Genomic DNA, 20,098 nt, shown 5'->3' with positions numbered 1-20,098 from the left:
ATGCTCTCCCTCTGTTGCTCTCTCAAACAAACAAACAAAAAAAACCCCAAACACACAAACAAAAACCACCAAAACAACAACAACAACAACAACAAACTGACCCCAAAGGGTTGTATTTCAAAAGTTGCAGCCACAGAAATTATTCTGGTTGAAGATGAATTTATTAAAAGGATACTGGTTTGTTCGTGGAATTGCTAGGAGGCCTGGAAAACCCGAGATTCTCCCTGGAGAGTCACAATGCCCCAAAGCAAGCAGCAGAACCAGGGGAACTGCTCCTACTGTCACCAAGTACCACCTGCTGTGGCTTACCCTGCCACAAGCCCTGGCACTCAGAGTGCGGTGTCCTGTTTGCTTGTCACCTGGAAACTATGGGTTGCTGCCATGCTCACTCCACTACAGCCAAAATGAATTTCCCACAGTCTCTGCCTCTTTGTGTCACAATTCAAAGCGCGTCTCAGGTTCACCTGCTTGGCCAAGCCCAGGCTGCGGGCCAAGATCCACAGAGAGCAAGCACCTGGCATGTGTAGCCTGTAGAATGGGAGAAGGTCCCGCCTCCCACCAGGACTCATGAAGGTGGAAGATTCCCTAAAAGAAGGGATGGGGTCTGGATACTGGAGAGCCAGAAATGAGGGCAAGTGTTCCTCTCCAAATTGTGGGGATGAGCAAGACGGACTGTATGGAAAGCACATTGTAAGCTCTAACGCTCACACGGGTGTTAGTTACAAGCACTGCCAATTCACACGGTTACTTATTCACGTATTTCTTACGCATTCCACCATGTTGCTTAACTCACTGCATTACGGCACTTCCTCTTCCTTCTTCTTTCCTTCTGTCTCATACATACTTACTTACGTGCTCCCCCTCCTCCTCCCCACCCCCGCAGGACAGGGTACATAGATATATATACCTCATAAATGTTGAGAGAGTAAAGTGTTCCAGTGCTAGTATGGTGATGCATGTTGGTATAGGCTGGTTGTCTTTCCAGCTTCCATTCTCCTCTTACTTTTTGCCCTAGGCTCTGATTTCCATTCGGGGATCCATGCAGTGGCTGGGATCAGATTCGGTTCGGAGCACCAGCTATGGAGTGCATAGCCTTAGTTAAGCCAATCAGTGTATTCCATCTCGCCCGTAGTGATTGGTTTAGGGGTGGCCATGTGACCTAAGCTGATCCAATCCAAATGAAACTCAGCAATATTAAGAGGACAAGGGTACCCTCTGTTTCTTGCTGAGTACGGACGAGAAAGCATGGAGTGTGGGGGAGCTTCGGACAGCCCTCGTGGGACCACAAAGGGAGACAAACTTAGAATAAAGTGAGCATTGCAGAAGGCAGGTGCTTGGTGACCAATTTAGTCACAGGGTAAAACTATGCCTCAATGCAGACTTCTCAGTTATATGAGCCAATAAATTCCATTTATTATTGAAGTTAGAATGAGTCAGGTTTTCTCATATGTATAACTGAAAGTATTTGATACTTGCTTCCCTCCCTTTCTACCTCATGAGACTAGAACTTCTGTCCATTTGGTGCTGGCTAATAGCGAGTTGTTTTGTTTTGTTTTGTTTTGTTTTGTTTTTGGAAATACAGATCCAAATCACTGTGGTGGCATCATGATTGGGCAGCAGCATTTCTACAACCTAGAAACAAGTCTAACTAAAATTTAAAGAACAGACCTACCTAACCAAGGTAAATTGAAAGCGATTTCAATCAACATCTTTCATTTCTCTTTGGCCTGGAAAGATACTGACTCCGAGGACGTAAGAGCAAACTCTATGAAAACAAAAACAAAAAACAAACAACAAAAACATAAAGCAAAATGTATTCCATCTAACTCACAGAGAGAAGTTCTGTGGCGTTACACCTTATCTGGGTGATCTTAAAGCAGGTTTTCTAGAAGCACAGTCTGGGGCAGGGATTCTTGGATGAATGATTTACTGAGGAAGTGCCTTCAGGAGAAACCTACAAGGGATTAAAGGAAGGCAAGATAGAGGAAGAAGCTAAGAAAAGATGAAAGAACTCTTACTTAGCCTGATTCCATGTAAAGCTCTGGGTCATAAATTGCTCCTAAGTTTTCCCATCCAAAGGCAAGGGACCCTGCATCTATGACCCTGGTGGAATAGCGGAGTGAGGAGTGGGGAGGGGCACACAGGCCGCGTGTGTAACTTGACAGATATTTCTGGGCAAAGCATTTCCTGTCAGCTAAGGAAAAAATCTTCCAGAAAAGGGTGCAGGAGTAACAGCAGCTAGGGGATGGATATGCTGGCTTGGTAAAGAGGATCTGGGCAGTGAACCAACAGCATCTGCAAGAACTGATGTGGTCAAATCTTCTCTCAAAATTTTCTTACTTCACCCATCTTGAGGCTTCATTCCCTTTTTAAAAATTCCCCTTCAGAAATTAAATCGTTCTTGTGTTTTGCTGCTGGGAACAACAGCAGCACATTTGTGAAAATTCTAATTGGATATTGCTTCATGTTTTCTTCATCCTTGTCTCTTGTAGGCACATTTTTGTCAGTTTCTCTAACTCTTCTTTAAATGGACGTGTCTCTACAGCCCTCAGTTAATTCTCTAGTTAATTCCTCCACAGGCACTCACCAAGTGTCTGGTCACCTGAAAAATGCCTTTCATTTCTTTGTTAATAACCACTAACCCCGTAAAATTGGTTTTCCACATTCTTCTTTTTAAGATTTTATATATTTGAGAGAGATTTAAGATTTTCTTTATTTGAGAGAATGAGAGAGAGAGAGAGAACATGAGAAGGGGGAGGGTCAAAGGGAGAGGCAGCCTCCCCACTGAGCAGGGATCCTGAGGCAGGACTCAATCCTGGGACTCCAGGATCATGACCTGAGCCAAGGGCAGTGGCTAAGCCAACTGAGTCACCCAGGCGCCCCATTTTTCCACAGTCTTCAAACAGTTTTCACCAACATACATTTCTACTTCTGTTTTAGACTTGGTTGCTTGTTTCTTTCAAACTCTCTTGTTGTAGGTTAGATGCACACACCAAGTATGGACAGCTCAGAGTGGGCTGAACGAAAGGAGCCCCAGGGTGTGACGGCAGGAGCTCTGGAAAGATTCTGCACATAGGGCTGGAGTTCCCAGCTCTGCCGTGTGTCTAGCTATGGGACTTGTCTGAGCTGGTTAGTGGCAGCTTAAATCTAGAAACTTTTTAGGTTGCCCTGCTACCCCTAAAGAGTTGTTGTGCACATGAATGAAATAACATATGTGAAAGCACGTGTAAGGTGATATGGTTACACAAACTAGGCATTGACATCATGTCTTTCTTTCCAATCCCAAGTTTGCTTTCATATGGTTACTTTGGATCAGAATGAGATGACTTAATCTCTTACTCGTGCGTGTTTCTTGGCCTGCGAGGTGCTAGGACTGGACATACTCTTGTAGAGGCAACCAAGAGCAAGTGGTCACTTGTCTGGGTGAGTTAACACTAGAGGAACTTGGGCATGGAACAAAATTCAAGTGAAATGGAGAATGTAACTGTGATCCAGTCTTTCCCTCGTCTACATTCGTCTTCTCAGGGGCCTCCCATCCCTTTAAGCTGGCTTTTCGGAACTCAATTCTTTGGACTCTAACTATACTTTTTAGGCTCCCAGATGATCTCCTCAACAAACAAACAAACAAAGAAACCCTTCTGTTCCATGTCCCATTAGCTTTGAGGTATAGAGGACATGATAAAAACAGCTGGTCCCTATTATGTATCAATGACTAAAAAAAAATAATAAAAAAATAAGTATCAAAGACTGAAAACTATTATTAGTCTCCATTTCTCTCTCCCACCTTCCTGTCTTTTTTCGAACTTCTGACACCTACTATAACATCCTTACTCTCTGCTGATGGCCTTATTTCCCATTTCATTAAGAGAAGCAGGGCACCTGGGTGGCTCAGTTGTTAAGCTTCTGCCTTGGGCTCGGGTCATGATCCCAGGGTCCTGGAATCGAGCCCCACATTGGGCTCCCTGCTTGGTGGGAAGCCTGCTTCTCTCTCTCCCACTCCCCCTGCTTGTATTCCCTCTCTCGCTGTGTCTGTCTCTGTCAAATAAATAAAATCTTTAAAAAAAAAAAAGAAAGAAAGAAAGAAAGGGGTGCCTGGGGGGCTCAGTGGGTTAAGCCTCTACCTTCGCCTCAGGTCATGATCTTGGGGTCCTGGGATCGAGCCCCGCTTCGGGCTCTCTGCTCAGCAGGGAACCTGCTTCCTCCTCTCTCTCTGCCTGTCTCTCTGCCTACTTGTGATCTCTCTGTGTCAAATAAATAAATAAAATCTTAAGAAAGAAAGAAAGAAAGAAAGAAAGAAAGAAAGAAAGAAAGAAAGAGAGAGAAAGGAAGAAAAGAGAAGCAATCAGAGAATATCCAGTGCTCTACACCTCGCCTACCCACTTACTTGTATCTATGCCCATGTATTCTGGGTGACTACAGATCAAGGATCCGTGGTCCTACCGAAGGCCAGCCCTTCCACTGGTGGATTAGATCCTGTGACTTCAGCCATTTTCCGCCCTATTGTATCATCAAATTTTCCCTCTTTACTACATCATTCCCATTAGCACACAAACAACCTTTCTCCCACCTTAAAAACAAAAAACAAACCCGTTCTCAAATATTATTTATTTATTTGACAGAGAGAATGATAGAACACACGCAGGGGGAACAGAGGAAGAGGGAGAAGCAGGCTCCCCACCAGGCAGGGAGCCTGATGCAGGGCTCCAAACCAGGACCCCTGGATCATGACCTGAGCAGAAGGCAGACTCAACGACTGAGCCAGCCAGGCACCCGCTCCTAGTCTCTCTTGAACCCTGTCCATTCTGGTTTTTCCTGCACCACTCTGCTACAGCTGCTCTTACAAAGGTTACCAGGAACTTGTGCATTGCTAAATCCAAAGATCAATTCAATTTCGTCTTCATCTTACAGAGATTTTCTTCTGCCTTCCTTGTCTTGGATCATGGCAAGGCCTTCCATCTGGGCACTCTCGCTAGCTTGTGAAGTCATCTTTTTCTTCTTTTTCTTCCCTCTTACCCATGCAGTTGTTCAATCTTGTCAATCCAACAACCCAAACATCTTTCTTATTTATCTTTTCCTTTCTAACCTCGAAAAGCTTGCCAGACAGCTCTTGTCCAGACGGTAACTACTCTTTAGCCCTCCCCACACAGCCCCTGCAATTCTCTTGCTAGAACAAAGATGTAATCCACACCACTCCCCTCAAAGTTTCCCATTTCCTGTGCAATAAAGCAACGCCCCCCCCCAGCATAGTACTGAAGTCCTTTCACCATCTGGCCCCAGCCTGCCTTCACAGCTCCTCTCAACACATCTTATATTCTAGCCACCATTCACAACCTGCCACTGTCCCTCTACCCTTGCCGGTCCCTCTGCCTAGACTGCCCCTTTCTCCATTTTTTTTCCTATTTGAGATTTCATTTCTAATGATCTCTGAAAGCTTGTAATATGCAAACTATGCCATAAATATTACACATGCATTGTTTCATTTGATTATCAGAAAACAGAAATAACTTTACCAGCTGGGGTGTGGGGTGCCTGGGTGGCTCAGTCATTAGTGTCTGCCTTCGGCTCAGGTCATGATTCCAGAGTCCTGGGATTGAGCCCCGCATCGGGCTCCCTGCTCAGCTTGAAGCCTGCTTCTCCCTCTCCCACTCCCCCTGCTTGTGTTCCTTCTCTCTCTCTCTGTCAAATAAATGGATGAAATCTTAAAAACAAAAAACAAACAAACAAACAAAAAAAAAACCCAGCTAGGAAATGGTTGATCTAGGATTTCAGCTTGGTTCATGATCTGACAGTATTGGTGAAAATTTCTCTGACTCATCACAATTAGTTGCCTTTTCCTGTGTTCCAATAGCGTTTGTTGTTGTTGTTTTGTTTCATTTTAGTTCACTACACAAAAGCAGTTTTATTACAGAGGTTAAACATACAGACTCTGAAGCCAGACTCTATGGGTTTGAGCCCTAGATCTGTGGCTTGTCAGCTGTGAGACCTTGTGCCTCAGCCCTTTTATCTTTGAAATGGGAATGATAATAGTACCTTCTTCTTCAGGATAGTTGTGAGGATTAAACGCATCAGCCAACAGAAAGGGTTTAGCACAGTGCCTTTGCATAGCTCTGGCCCTATGGGTACACGCTGTCCTGTCTATGTTTTATCTTCCTCACTAGACTCTGGCCTCCTGGAAGAGGAGAATCTCTCATTCATCTTCCAGTCCTCCTGTGCCCAGCAAAGCAGATCTTTCACTAGAGTAGGTGCTCCATAAACCTCTACCAAACTGAATTTGTAAGTTTACGGATGTTTACGTCAGACAGTGTGACATTTACAAGTTCATGGTTTACGCTGTTCTTCAGTTACCTTCAAGTCTTTTTAAGAAAGTGATTATCAAAGTCAACAAGGCCATCCAACAGCTCCACCTTGTTTTGAAAAGTCCAGGTCTTTACTGCTCTGCTTCTGTGAACAGGAAGCCTTTTCACCTTCAAGCTTTTCCCAACTTCCTTCATTTGTGAGGCCAACACTTTCCCTGTGGGGGAGGAGGAAAGGGACACCTGTCACAAGGTTCAAGACGTCTCTGGAACAGCTAGAGGTATGTAGCTGGAGGTTTTTCCTCCAGTGAGCCGTGGCCAGGGTCAGGTTTCACTTCTAGCCACTGGCACAGTGTATCTGCTAGGACTGGAGGCTCTAGACCTGAGAGAGGTCTGAGGATTCCTGGGAGGGCTCAGGCTCAAGTCACATCACATTGTCTCACTGCCCTCAAGCTTATTTATTTACATTTCAAGGCTGCTTCCCTAGGTGAGGTTGTGGGAGTGAGGTGGCAGGAAGAGGTTTCAAAGGAGAGCAAAAATAGTAGAAAAGGAAATATTTGATTAGAGGTTAACATGTCCCCTGGGGTTTCTTTGATTTAGATTATTGTAAAAGTGCATCCGTAATGATTAAGCACTCCCCAGGGAGAAGTGGTCTCTGTACCAAGTGGGGGCTTCTGTTCCTGATGAGTTATGCTGCTGTCTATGATGTGGACTCAACCAAACGAGGCATTTATAGCACCAGTCACAGTGACTGTGCTAAAGTCATCATCATCACCTAAGCCTGAGCTCTCTTCTCTCCTGTATCTTGGTGAACACCTGCAAAAGTTGCTTAGGCTGTAACTTGGAGTCAGCCTACAGTCCTCTCTTTCGGCCACCAGACCTTATATACTTCCTCTCCCAAAAGTCTTTCATATCCATTTCCTTGTCTCTGCTTCCATTGGCATCGCCTTTGAAGGTTAAAGGCTTCATCATGTCCTCTTGGATTGTATCTTCCTCACGAGTTTTTTGGTCTCAAGCCCTAGGCCTTTGACTCCATTCTCTATGTTAGGGTCAAGGGGATTTTTCAAAATTAAAATCTACCTGGTTTACAATCCATCCATGGCTCCCCATGGCCTTCTGTATTATGTATTCCCCAGACCCTGGCTTGTGAGACTTTTCGGGTTCTGATCCTGCTTCTCTGGCTTAGGTCCTGTCAGGTCACCTCCACACCTGTGAGTACCTTCACATCTGTAATCTTGATCTGCACCCAGTCCTCAGAACATGGAGTAAGTGTTCTCAGGCCTTGCAGTTTTCTGGGCTTGCTCCTCCTTCTGCCCAGAATTCCTCCTCTCCCCTTCAGCTTTTCTTCTCCTTTTCTCCTCCTCAGGTTGAATGAGGTTTCCCTCATATCATACCTGAATATCTCTATCAGAGACTGTATCTGATCTCTATCTTACCAGCATCTGGCTCTGACATACAGTAGATGCTCAATAAATATTTGACAGAGAAATGAATTAATGCTTTACTAGTCATATTAGGGTTCAATCATAGTTCAAGAAAGGCCTTGAAATGCCTGGCTCTGAAAGAAGGAAATACCACAGTTATTGTAATTATGTTGTTAGATGGGTAAAATTTCACAATTGATACAAAAATTGTGAGGTTTTGTGTTTCTTCAAGCTAAAGTGACTGAAGTTTATTTTAAAAACCAGTTTAAAAGGCCTTGTCTCTAGATGATTAAAAATAACCTATTTGCCAGCTTTGACAAAACATTGAGTTCAGGAATTATACTCACCAAGCAAGTGTTTCCAGAAATGTCATACCTGCTTCTTTAAGAATGTCATTATAAGGCCACAATTAAATAACTCTTTCAGGAGAGTTGTGAGAGGGAAGAAAGTGAACTATGAAATGAAATCTGCCGACAGAGGGCTGAGACCAGCACACACAAGAATTAGTGGCAGTGAAATAAACTGGAGTGACATATAAGGACATATATACATTATACATGATTATACATTAACACAAAGGGAGCTAAAAACTGGAATGGACTGCCTTGTGAGGTGAGCTCTAAGTGTCCCAGTGTCCCACTGTCCTCAGTGGCTTGCACGGCACTGGGCTCAAGCCAAGGCAGGACGGCTCCAGTGAAAAGGGAGCGGGGTGGAAACGGCTAGGGCGTCCTTTGGCTCTTTCAAGGTAGATTCTTTCGAACCTTTTGATTATTATTTTTTTTATTGTAGTTCTTTGATTCTTTGGAATCTTTTGATTCTTTCGATTCTCAGTTCGAATCGTTAAAGCGCAGCGGGGAAAAGCTGTAACAAAGATGGGAAGGGAGCTAGTAAGAGTACTCAGAGAAAAGTGGGTGAGAATTTAAGTGGTAAGCCATAAAGGAGAGATTGCGCGAGTAGAGGAAACGCGGAGCAAACGCAAAAGAGGAAACGGGGAGGAGGGAAAGCGAGGGAGAGGAACACGAGGGAAGGAAGAGAGCGACGAAACTACTCCGGGACGGGAGGAAGGCACGCCCAGAGCGAAGCTGCTGCTTTAAGGAAAGCCCCGCCCCCTGCGTGACGCAGCAGCAGACCCGTCCACGATTGGCTGCGACTGGAGGGCGGGAGGGGGGTTGCTAGGCGCAGAGGGGATCCGGCGGGCCCCCGCCTCCCGGAGCGCGGAGCCGCGGGAGCCGAGTGGGGATTAGCGGCGCTGGTGGAAGATGGCGAGGGGCTGGGACGCGCGGCCGCCGTGGCGGCCCGGGCGCCTCCAGCTTCTGCTGTGCCTGCTGCCGCTGCTGCTGCGGAACCCGGCCTGGGCAGCGCACATCAAGAAGGCGGAGGCGACGACAACTACGACGAGCGCAGGCGCCGAGGCGGACGAGGGCCAGTTCAATCGCTACTACCACGAAGAGGAGCTAGGCTCGGCTCTGAGGGAGGCGGCGGCCGCGGGGCCCCCGGGCCTGGCCCGCCTCTTCAGCATCGGCAGCTCGGTGGAGGGTCGGCCGCTGTGGGTGCTGCGCCTCACGGCCGGCCTGGGGCCGCCGCCTCCTGACGGCGACTCGGGGCCCGACGCGGCGGGGCCGCTCCTCCCCGGCCGACCGCAGGTGAAGCTAGTGGGCAACATGCACGGCGACGAGACCGTGTCGCGCCAGGTGCTGATCTACCTAGCCCGCGAGCTGGCTGCTGGCTACCGGCGCGGGGATCCGCGCATCGTCAGCCTGCTCAACACCACCGACGTGTACGTGCTGCCTAGCCTCAACCCCGACGGCTTTGAGCGCTCCCGGGAGGGAGACTGCGGCCTCAGCGATAGTGGCCCACCCGGGGCCAGCGGTCGCGACAACAGCCGCGGCCGTGACCTCAACCGTAGCTTTCCCGACCAGTTCAGCACCGGCGAGCCCCCAAACCTGGATGAAGTGCCCGAGGTGCGCGCCCTCATGGACTGGATGCGCAAGAACAAGTGAGTGTCGTAACCCTAACCCTCCACCCCCACCCCAACTCGCCCACCCGCGTGAGCCTGCGGGGTCAGAGCCTGAGTGGGCATTACGACAGTGCACTCAGTAAGGCATTCAAACAGTGCTTGCTTGCAGGCCCAAGAGACGGGGGTAGTGAAGGTGGAAGGCGACACCTGGTAACCGGCCCAGGGCCCAGGCCGCTTAGTCTCTTTTCCCACTAATAGTCCAAGAAGCGCTGCATAAAGGCTGTCATTTGTTCAACCGATGCAAAGAGCGGTTTGGCTAGAAGCGAGACTTCTTTCCGACATTCTGGTCCCTATTGTCACAGGATCATAGAATATGAGCAGTAGAAGAGAACTTAAGGATAACTCCATAGGTCAGCTCACTCATTTTATAGATAAGCCGTTAATATTGCTATTATTACTGTAGGCACTGTGCTAAGTAAGCTCTTTCCCTGGACTGCATGATCTCACTTGATGTTGGTCACAACCTCATGAAACAGACATCGTTAATATCCCTGTTTTGCATAAAGGGGAAATTGAGGGTCAGAGCGGTTAAATAATGTACACAGTAGGAAGTGTAGCTGGGACTTGGATGCAGGCAACTGACTCTTTGTCAGTGCCCTTAACAGCTGTAGAGGGAGGCTGTAACCCATTAATGATAAATGACACTCTCTGGGTCTTGGTTATTTGAAGGAAACTGGTTCTCTTCTAGTCTCTACTTCTGACTCAGCTAGGGAGCATATGGCTATGGCTGGAGAACTTGCACAGAGCTGGTACTTTCATCTGTGAGCTGCTTCATTTTAGCTTCTCTGAGAGGTTTCTGATGTCATTTGTGTACTTTATTAGTGGGCCAGAGCTGAATGGCTAATTATCACATTTAATACCTTAAGTGTTATTAAGCACTGTGTGCGTTGTAAAAAATTAAAAGCAATAGGACCTCAAGAAATTGATACATAACAAGAGAATATTATAAATATCTGTGAGATGTGTTTATGTACCCAGTTAAACTTTACAGGAATTGTTCCTACTGACAAAATGTGTGTGGGCTGCAGTAATATTCCATCTTTGTGGAAGAGGTAGAACTTGAACTGTGTCTTGAGAGATGAGTAGGATTTTCAGCAAAAAGGAGGAGGGGAGGAATAAAAGAAGAGAGAACTTACTCCAGATGGAATAATGTCTGAAGTGAGCATGTACTTCTCTTTTCAAAAGCTTTGCCAGCTTCCCTTTTTCAGCTTTGCCCCCGTATCCCCATTTTTGTCTTTCATAAGGCTTGTGAGGCAATAGTTAATCTTTCCATCTTGATTTAAAGGTTTCTAAGTGACAGATACAATAAAAGTAATCATGAATAGAGAAGTTTCTCTCTGGGACTTGGGATCATCTTGTCTACAAGACTTCAAGGCATGTAACAGACCTAGAAAATTCATAGGCATTATGACACTCCTAGATTTTTTTTTTATCTTCCATCTTTCACTTTGCTCCTCCTTTTGAGATCCCTTGTAGATATTTAATTTCACATACATATTCTGGGAAGAATTTTTTTTTTCTTGTAAAGATAACCATGTCATGAGCTCTGAACATTTGCCTAAGAAACATGACTTTAATGTATATCTTGCTATCAGAATCTATGATGGCCAGGGCTTTTCTGAGATGATATAGCGAATGAACTGTTTGCATTGCTTAAATGAAAATGCCCTGTCATGACCCTTGCAGGGATATAAATTCCGTGACTAGATTTTTCTCATCATTATTAGTTCTGCGGTGACCAGAAATGAAAATGAGCTTTGCCTTGGTGCAAGTCACCTTGAAGCTATACCAAAAGCCTTAAATTTTAAATGTGGAACCAAAAAATTTGCTCTTGGTTAACTTTTTCATATCATAGTGTTTAATGATTATAAGTTTTGGTTGGGCCAGTTAGTTCAATGGTAGGAGCTTGTGATGAATTTACAAGTTAATCTGTGTTTTTTGGCATTACGCAGAAAGTCATTTGGTTCTGTGGGTATGGACTATCCCAGTCACAATGAACCACGTTTCGAACATGTAACTCTAATAAGAAGGGAAGGTAGGTGCCTATATAGGGTGAAAAGTACATCCATCCATCCTCACTTTTCACAAATAAACTCAAAATGCATATTCTTTAGTGATAAATTAGTAACAGGACACTGATATATAAATAAAATTAGAAGCACAAGCATACACACAATCTGAGATTGATTCCTGGAGTCAGCTCTGTGAATAGGAAATTTAAGAACTGAACACATCAGTCTAAATGGGAAAATTACCTTTTTCAGTGTATTTTCTGAAATCATTTGAATAATTTCTAGATATGTTATTCACCTGGCTAGATTAGAAGTAGATTTTTGTTGCTATTTTGGGTATGTAAGAATTTAAGACTAATCTCAATAACTTCTGCTTAGGATAGTGAATTTTATTTTCTTTATTTACCTTATACTTCATCCAGTGGTGTTTCTGTATTATTGATAATTGACACATACTTAGGAAAATATATAAGATTTTAGCCCCATCATGAAAATAAAGATTTTATAGTTTTCTTGGCCCCCATTTTTGGCATACGAGGCTTCTCTAATTAAGTATATCTGCTTAGACTTTAATAGGAGAGTAGCATATAAGTGATGTTTCGGTATGTTGTTGAAAAGTATTATCTTATGGCTGGTGGTGGGTACAAACTACTGTTGAGGGCCTTGTGTTATATCTGTAGTTTCCTGAATCTTTAGAATTTATTGTATCAGACTCAAGTTCTCATAATTTTTATTTATTTATTTATTTTTATTTATTTTTAAATTTATTTGAGAGAGAGAGAATGAATGCAGGAGGGGAGGGACAGAGGGAGAGAGAAAATTTCAAGCAAACTCGGCACTGAGCTGGAGATGGGGCTCGATCCATGACCCTGAGATCATAACCTGAGCCAAACTCAAGAGTCGGACACTTAACCCACTGAACCACCCAGACACCCCTCAAGTCCTCATAATTTTTGTTTGTTTGTTTTGGTTTTGTTTTTTTGTTTGTTTTGTTTTATTAACATATAATGTATTATTAGTCTAGTCCTCATAATTTTTTTAAAAGTTATTTGTAGGGTTATCTGGAGAGCACAATAGAGTTAACTTAAAGATTGACTTTTTAACATCTATAGATCTTTATTTATAATATTTATAATATGTTTAGGAGGTACCTTAAATCTTATGCAAGGAATAATATATGATCTGAAGTCAAGTATGAGGAACATTTAAAAGAATTGATTTGCATGGAAGCCATAAGATACTTTTCAAATAAAATTGGATTGACATGCAAAGTTGGTTTGATAAAGACTAAAAATGATAAACTTCTAGCTACTGTAATAGGTATCACTTTGTCTTGAAATCCTTATAAGAGTGTCATTCATACTTTTAAGACTACATAAGTCAAGTAAGGAAAATCTAACAATTGAATTTTATCACCCAAGCAGATTGCAAATATTTTGTTGTTCTTGAAGTATTCAGTTAGACCATTTTAATTTCTCTGAGAAGCATTGCCAGAAATGCCAAACAGTGAAAACAGCATTTAGTAGAAAATCTCAGACGGACTTTAAAGTTTTAATTGAAAATATACAATTAAAGTGGCTTGCTTCATTTATTTAGAATATGCAGTTACCCATTTTATTTTACAAGAATATGAGTGCCATGAGGACAGTTTTATGTTTGTTTGTTCCTGTTGTATTCCTTAGTGCCTAGAACGTTTCGCACATAGTTGACATAGTGGCCGAATGGATTACCTGAACTGGGCTAGCCTTCTCATATCTTTCCCAAAATCAGAGCGGAAGAGAAAAGTACTTAAATTACTTTAGACATAAAAATCTGAAGTAAATTGATAATACCTTAGTGGTGAGGGCCAGATGGGTAGAATAGAGTTTAAATGTTAAAATATATACTTAGGCTTTGTTTCTGTGTCATTCTATCACCCAAGAGCTAGCACTGGTTGTGGGGAGTAGAATGAAAGTCTGAAGGCAGTGATTCCCTGATTCCCTAAGTAGGATGCTAGATATCTTCAAAGGAGTGAACATTCGTTGAGCAGAAGATATACAGCAGTGGTTGTGCTGAAGGTGTTGTACATGTAATAATTCTTATAACAACCCTGGGAAGGAGGTAGCTTCAGCCCCCATCTTACAAATGAGAGAGACACTGGGGTTCAATGACTTTAGAGGCAGTAACTTCTTCCTGATCATATTTTATTACTGGCGATATCATATTTATTACTGGTGACATCATATTTATTACTGAGTGACAGCTCTGGGAGACTGAATGTTCTTGCCCACATTTGCCTGGCTCCAAAACCTGAGCTATTGCTGCTCTACCAAGTGGCATTCTCTGGTGTCTGGAAGATTGCTAATTATAATTATATATGTTAGTTTTTAACTAGTCTCTTTTCATAGTCTATTCTAGTATTTAGTCACTGTTTTTATTGGCTGAGTTTTATCTTCTGATGAACAGATTCTGTGTTACAAGTAATTGTCACTTTTTGATATTTTCTGGGATGGTACTGATCACGCTTAAAATAACCTTTCAAATTAGACATACTATAGGTTTAAGTTTCTTTGAAGCATATAGAAAGAAACGTTATATATAACCCCCTTTAGAATGTCTGTAGGTCAGTTCATCAGCCACCAAAAGGCAGAAGCAAGAAAATCCAATTTAAAGTGCAAAGAGGAAAGTGTTTAATCTGTAGTCACTTTAATAGTTTGAACTGTTCCATGAAGGAAAGATGTATAAATAGGACTTCAGCATGTTTTTGCTTTTACTTTCACCATAAAAGGAGTTCTTCAGTATTTCTGTATCTATAAATTTCACCAAATTATAAATTGGTTCACTTAGAAGTAGAAACATTAAAAAAAACTGTTTCTTTTATGGGAGCAGCCCTGTCTCCATGTCAGTTTATTTTTTAATGGACCAATCAGAAACCTTGGGCTTAGAAAGCTGCTTCTATGGTGATGCACTGAAGGACTAATCTTCTCTGTGCTATATTGTTTTTCTCTGAAAGCAGCTCACTGTATCAGGTTCTCCCCACCCCCAGTCTTCTCAACTGTGGCTTCTCTCTTGAAAATGTGAATTTAGTGTATTGTGAAACTGGAGTCAGGCAAAACACATACTTTTAAAATTAGACTCCCTACCTTTAACATTTTGGGATAGTAAATATAAAAAATCATGAAGGTTATTAACCTAACTCACATATTCAACACATATTTATACAAGCCATGTGTTCTACAATGTTAACATGTTACGAAATACAAGTATTAGGTTGAACTCTATGAAATTGTCACTTTTGTAGGTCAAGAAGTAACTGAACACTGGCAAGTTCATACTGTTAAACCTAACACCTATATTTGAATTCCCTGAATTAGCTGTCTCCCGGAATGTTAATTTATACTGTTACTCAGCTACTTTTTCAATGACGGCAAAATTCTTTAAAGTTACTTGAGGTTAAGTTGCATAAATTGCCAGAAATTTGTTGAACTGATGATGTTTTCTTTCCTTTTCATTCATTGTTGTTGTTCTGCTTCCAGTAGCTGATAGTGTTGTCTCTTCTAGTTCTCTAAGAGATACATGAGTTCATTTATGAAAGATGTAGAATTTTTAAATACATGGCATTTTCTGTACCTTTTTTTTTTTTAGTGACATGTGCTTTGGTTTTTTTCAAAGGTTTGTGCTTTCTGGAAATCTGCATGGTGGCTCCGTGGTAGCAAGCTATCCTTTTGATGACTCTCCAGAACATAAGGCCACTGGAATCTATAGCAAAACCTCAGATGATGAAGTCTTTAAATACTTGGCAAAAGCCTATGCATCAAACCATCCCATAATGAAAACTGGTGCCCCTAATTGTCCAGGAGAGGAAGACGAGACTTTCAAAGATGGGATCACAAACGGCGCACATTGGTATGATGTGGAAGGTATGGAAAGCCCTGAATTTGCTATATTTTCCCCTTTATCATTTGGTTTTCTCTCTCTTTTTCTTCTCCCCTTCTCCTCCCCTCCCCTCCCCTGCCCTTCCCTCCCTTCCTCTGCCCTCCCCTGCCCTCCTGTAAGCTGTGTGCCCAATGTGGGCATGGACTCCCCCCTCCCCACCCCACCCCACCCCACCCCCGACACCCTGACCCTGAGATCAAAAGTCACATGCTCTACTGACTGAGCCAGCCAGGTGCTCCTCATTTAGCTTTCTTGTGAATACTCTGAGTGGAAAAGAGGAAATTTTGAGGAATTCTAATTTTTAAAAATTTTCTGTTTTTTATTTTGAAATTTTCAAGCCCACAGTACAATTGAAAGACTACACGAAGGCCTATATATCCTTCATTTAAATTCACCAACTTTTGTTATTACCCTAAATGTTCCTTCTCTCCTGTCCCTTCCCCTCACACATTCTCTTTTGCCAAAGCATCCAAAAGTAGGTGCAGATTCCTTAATATTTCACCTGTAAGTACCTCAGCATGTGGTTTCCAAATACCAGAACATTTTTGTGTACAACCATATACTATTATCATAACTGAGAGGTCAACAGTAATTTAGTACTACCATCCTACATTCTGTCCAACACTCAAATTTCCTTTATTAGTCCTCAGATTTCCTTTATAGCTCCTTTTCTTCCAGATCAGATCCAACCAAAGTTCAAGCATTGCATTTGGCTCTTGTGCTTTTGTGGTTTCCCCAGTGTAGAACCATCAATATCAATACTTTCTTAATGGTAGTGAATCCTTTGAACAGTTCAGGCCAGTTGTCCTACAGAACATCCCATATTCTGGATTCTGGTCAAATTTCCCAGCAAGACTCACATAGATTACGTCACATCATATGCGGACACACGTAAGGTATCTATCTGTGCCATGCGTCCATTGCAGACATCTTAGTTAATGGGCTGACCACCAGTTCTCTCCCTTTTATATAAGGGCATGGTTTCCTTTTATATTTTAATCTATGGGGTGATCGTGGAATTTTTTTAAAAATTGTGGTTGAATACACATATATAACATGAAATTTATTTTGACCATTTTTAAGTATAGAATTAAGTGGCATTCATTACATTCACAGTGTTGTGCACCCAATGTCCTCACTACTTAAGAAAACTTTTTCAGCATCCCAAACAAACTTGGTGACCGTTAAGCCATAATTTTCCATTCCCTTCTAATCTATTCTCGGTCTCTCTGGATTTGCCTATTCTAGATATTTTGTAGAACTGGAATCATACAATGTTTGAGTTGTTTGAATCATACAATGTCGTGAGTCTGGCTTATTTTACTTAGCCTGATGTTTTCAAGGTTCTTGCAATTTGTAGCATATCTCAACACTTCATTGCTTTTTATGATGAAGAAATACTCCATTGTATGCATATACACCATTTTGTTTATCCATTCATGTATCGATGGGCACTGGATTGTTTCCACCTTTTGGTTGTTGTGAATAATGCTACTTGAATATTGGTGTACAAATACCTGTTTAAGTCCTTGTTTTCAGGGCTCCTGGGTGGTGCAGTCACTTGAGCAGCTGACTCTTGGTTTCGGCTCAGGTGTGATCTCAGGCTTGTTAGATTTGAGCCTCACATCAGGCCGAATGCTCAGTACAGTCCGCTTAGGGCTCTCTGTTCCTTCCCCTCTTCTCCTCCCACCTCTATGCATGCTTTTTCTCTCTAAAATAAATGCATCTTTTAAAAAAAGAAAAAGTCCTTGTTTTCATATCTTTTGGATATGTACTCAGGAGTGGCATTGTTGGATCATATGGTAATTTTCTCTTTAGCTTTAAGGAACCATCAAATTGTTTACCCCAGTGGCTGTACCATTTTACATTCCCATCAGTAATATATAAGGGTTCTCATTTAACACAGAATATTATTTTTAAAAGAGTTGTTAAAGTAAGTTTGTTTACCTTTTCTTTTCAAATGTTATATAAACAGCTATTGTGCTTTTTAAACTTTGGATGACCTTTGAATAATAACCTTTTTCTTTTTATGCAGTCTTAGACTATTTAATTAAGACTAAGCAGAAGGAAGAAGTTAATTCATGGAAATGTCATCTGTATAAACGTTTTCTCCTCTTAGAATCTGCTGATGGTAAAATGCCGTAGCTCTTCCTTATTTTTTTAATGGCAGTGAGTGATATTATAAAGTGTCTTATGACATTTCTTTTAATGGGCCTTTATTTAAACCTTTGGATTATTCTTTGACTTTATCTGTCAAGCACTGTTTACTCAAATTGGATCCTAAGTTTGAGGACTTGATACTTTGAGGGTCTTTTGATTCCCCTATAGTTTCTACTAATATTTCTTGTATGTAACAAACACCCACAAAGAGGTTTAAAATAATTAGAAGCCATTTCTGCCCATGACAACTAGAGATGATTTGAAAACCATTTAATTTCTTTTATAGATAAGAAACATACTTTGATGTTTAATCCCATTTCAGTCTTCAGCAAACATATTTAATAAAGTCTGGCTTTATGAACTAATGGTTTTATGATGTAGTCAAGTTGCTTCATTAATTGGAGATACCATTTAAAATAATGTGTTAAAAATAATTTACCTTTTTTTGGAGAAAATTGCAAACAGAAAGAAATTTCTAATTGATGATTAAGGAAGGCAAATCTATCTTATGCTATTTAAAAAAAATAGGGTGCTGCCTTCACAGTAATTAAGATTATTTGGTTAAATACAACATCTGAAGACGCTACATTTTGCTGCTGCCACTATTATTGTTTTAATGAACATCAACTTTTCTCCTTTTCTAGCTGGATGGTCAGATAAATTTTCTGGTTATTTCTACAACTAACTTATATCTCTTCCTACCCCAGCAATATTGAGCAGTTTTTAGAGTTTCAGCAGGGCAAATTCACTTTGTTTATCTTATCCAGGACTGCAGTGAGTAAGATATTGTGAAACCTCGTGACTAGGCATGTACTCAGACCCGGATGTCCTGGAGTAATTTGACTGCCGCTTTATGTGATGTATTTAGAAATTCTAGCTCGAAGTAGTATATACTTTTAGAGCTAAAAGCGAATATATTGATCTACTCCAACCCTTTTGCTGTATAGGAAATCAAGACCCCCGAGAGGGAATAACTTGTACAATATCATTTATTCCTTTAGCAAATAGTTGCTGAACTTCTGCCATCTCCCATATACTGTGTTAGGTAATGGCAGCCTGAACCAAACAGGAGCAATTCCTGCTGTCAAGGATTAGACCGTGTTTTAGGAGTATGGGATGCAGGGTGATCTGGCCCCACCATGTTCACATTGGTTAGTAGGGTTGACCCAGCATATCTAGCTGTCTATGTGGGTGGGCCTTGCTTCTCTCAACATGTCTCTCAAATCTGCAGGATACCTCTAGGGAATGACTATCCTAATAAGGCCTCTGAATGAGTAGTCATCCTCTGCTGCTAAAGTCTCCTTATTGTGTGAGAGCCTAAGGCAAACTTTTTCATGGAGCAGGCCCTCTTCTGCTGCTGTTGCTGCTGCTGCTGCTGCTTTTTTTTTTTTTTTTTTTTAAACCACAGTGTGCTGATTTCTTTGCCTTTTGTCTACCATTCTTTTTTCTTTCTTCACAGTTAAGGAGACATAAAAATCATCTGATGGTTTAATATGTTTATTCCAAAGCAGATTTAATGAAACTGAATGGTAGTTTTAGGTCAACTTGTAAGAATTGCTTTCTTTTAACTTATAAAATTTTAAAGAGGACAAGTAGCCCCAGGCCACCTATAATTGAAATTATATGATCAAAAGTCACAATTTGATATAATTTTTAGAAGCTTTCTTAGGCAGAATGCTGTTATATTTTTTTCTTGCAGATAGAAGGACTCTGGAAGGCAGTGTAGTATAGTGGCTAAGAGCAGAGCTTTGGAATCCTGCTGCCTTGAGTTTGAATCCCAGCTCTGCTGTTGACTAGCCACGTGTGTGAGAGAAATAGAGAGCCTACACGTGTGTGAGAGGCAGGGGTGGGGGGAGAAAGAGAAGTTTGCTCAAGTAAAGTAATTTCTCTGAGACTCATTTCCCACATACATAAAAGGAAGACAAATACTATCTACCTCATAGGATTATGAGGCTCAAGTGAGAATGGATATAAACCCTTAACCTAGCAGCTGGCATCGTGGGTGCTTATATCTGGTGGAATTTAAACTTCAGGAGGGCAGGAACTTGATTTATTCAGTTTTTAGTTTTCTGTTTCTAGCAGTTGAGCTGTGCCTGGTCTATAGAAGGTAAACAGTAAGGCTTTTTTGAATTTTGAATAAGTGAATCCTTGCATCTGAGAAATGAGTACACAGTTATTTAAAATCTTAGATGATGTGTAGACAAGATAATCTTACAAAAATTTATAAAAATATTCCTCCTAATTTTGTTCACACTCTGAGAAAATAAGTTATCTTAC

General features: G+C 41.8%; 1 protein-coding gene across 1 annotated transcript in view; it reads left to right on the top strand.

The window, feature by feature from the left end:
• The first annotated feature begins 8,908 nt into the window (after window positions 1–8,908).
• The window catches only part of CPD (carboxypeptidase D), a 77,025-nt gene continuing 65,835 nt past the window's right edge, over window positions 8,909–20,098 (top strand). Inside the window, exons 1-2 of the mRNA XM_032848464.1 lie at window positions 8,909–9,713; window positions 15,398–15,645. Of these exons, the coding sequence (XP_032704355.1) occupies window positions 8,977–9,713; window positions 15,398–15,645 (985 nt within the window). The 5' untranslated portion in view covers window positions 8,909–8,976. The remainder of the gene's footprint in view (window positions 9,714–15,397; window positions 15,646–20,098) is intronic.

This window comes from Lontra canadensis, unplaced genomic scaffold (genome assembly GCF_010015895.1).
Source record: "Lontra canadensis isolate GAN:19392208 unplaced genomic scaffold, GSC_riverotter_1.0 scaffold204, whole genome shotgun sequence".
In the NCBI taxonomy this organism is placed as follows: domain Eukaryota; kingdom Metazoa; phylum Chordata; class Mammalia; order Carnivora; family Mustelidae; genus Lontra; species Lontra canadensis.
Note: the sequence above shows the minus strand (reverse complement) of the source record. Positions and strands in the feature narration are given on the sequence as shown.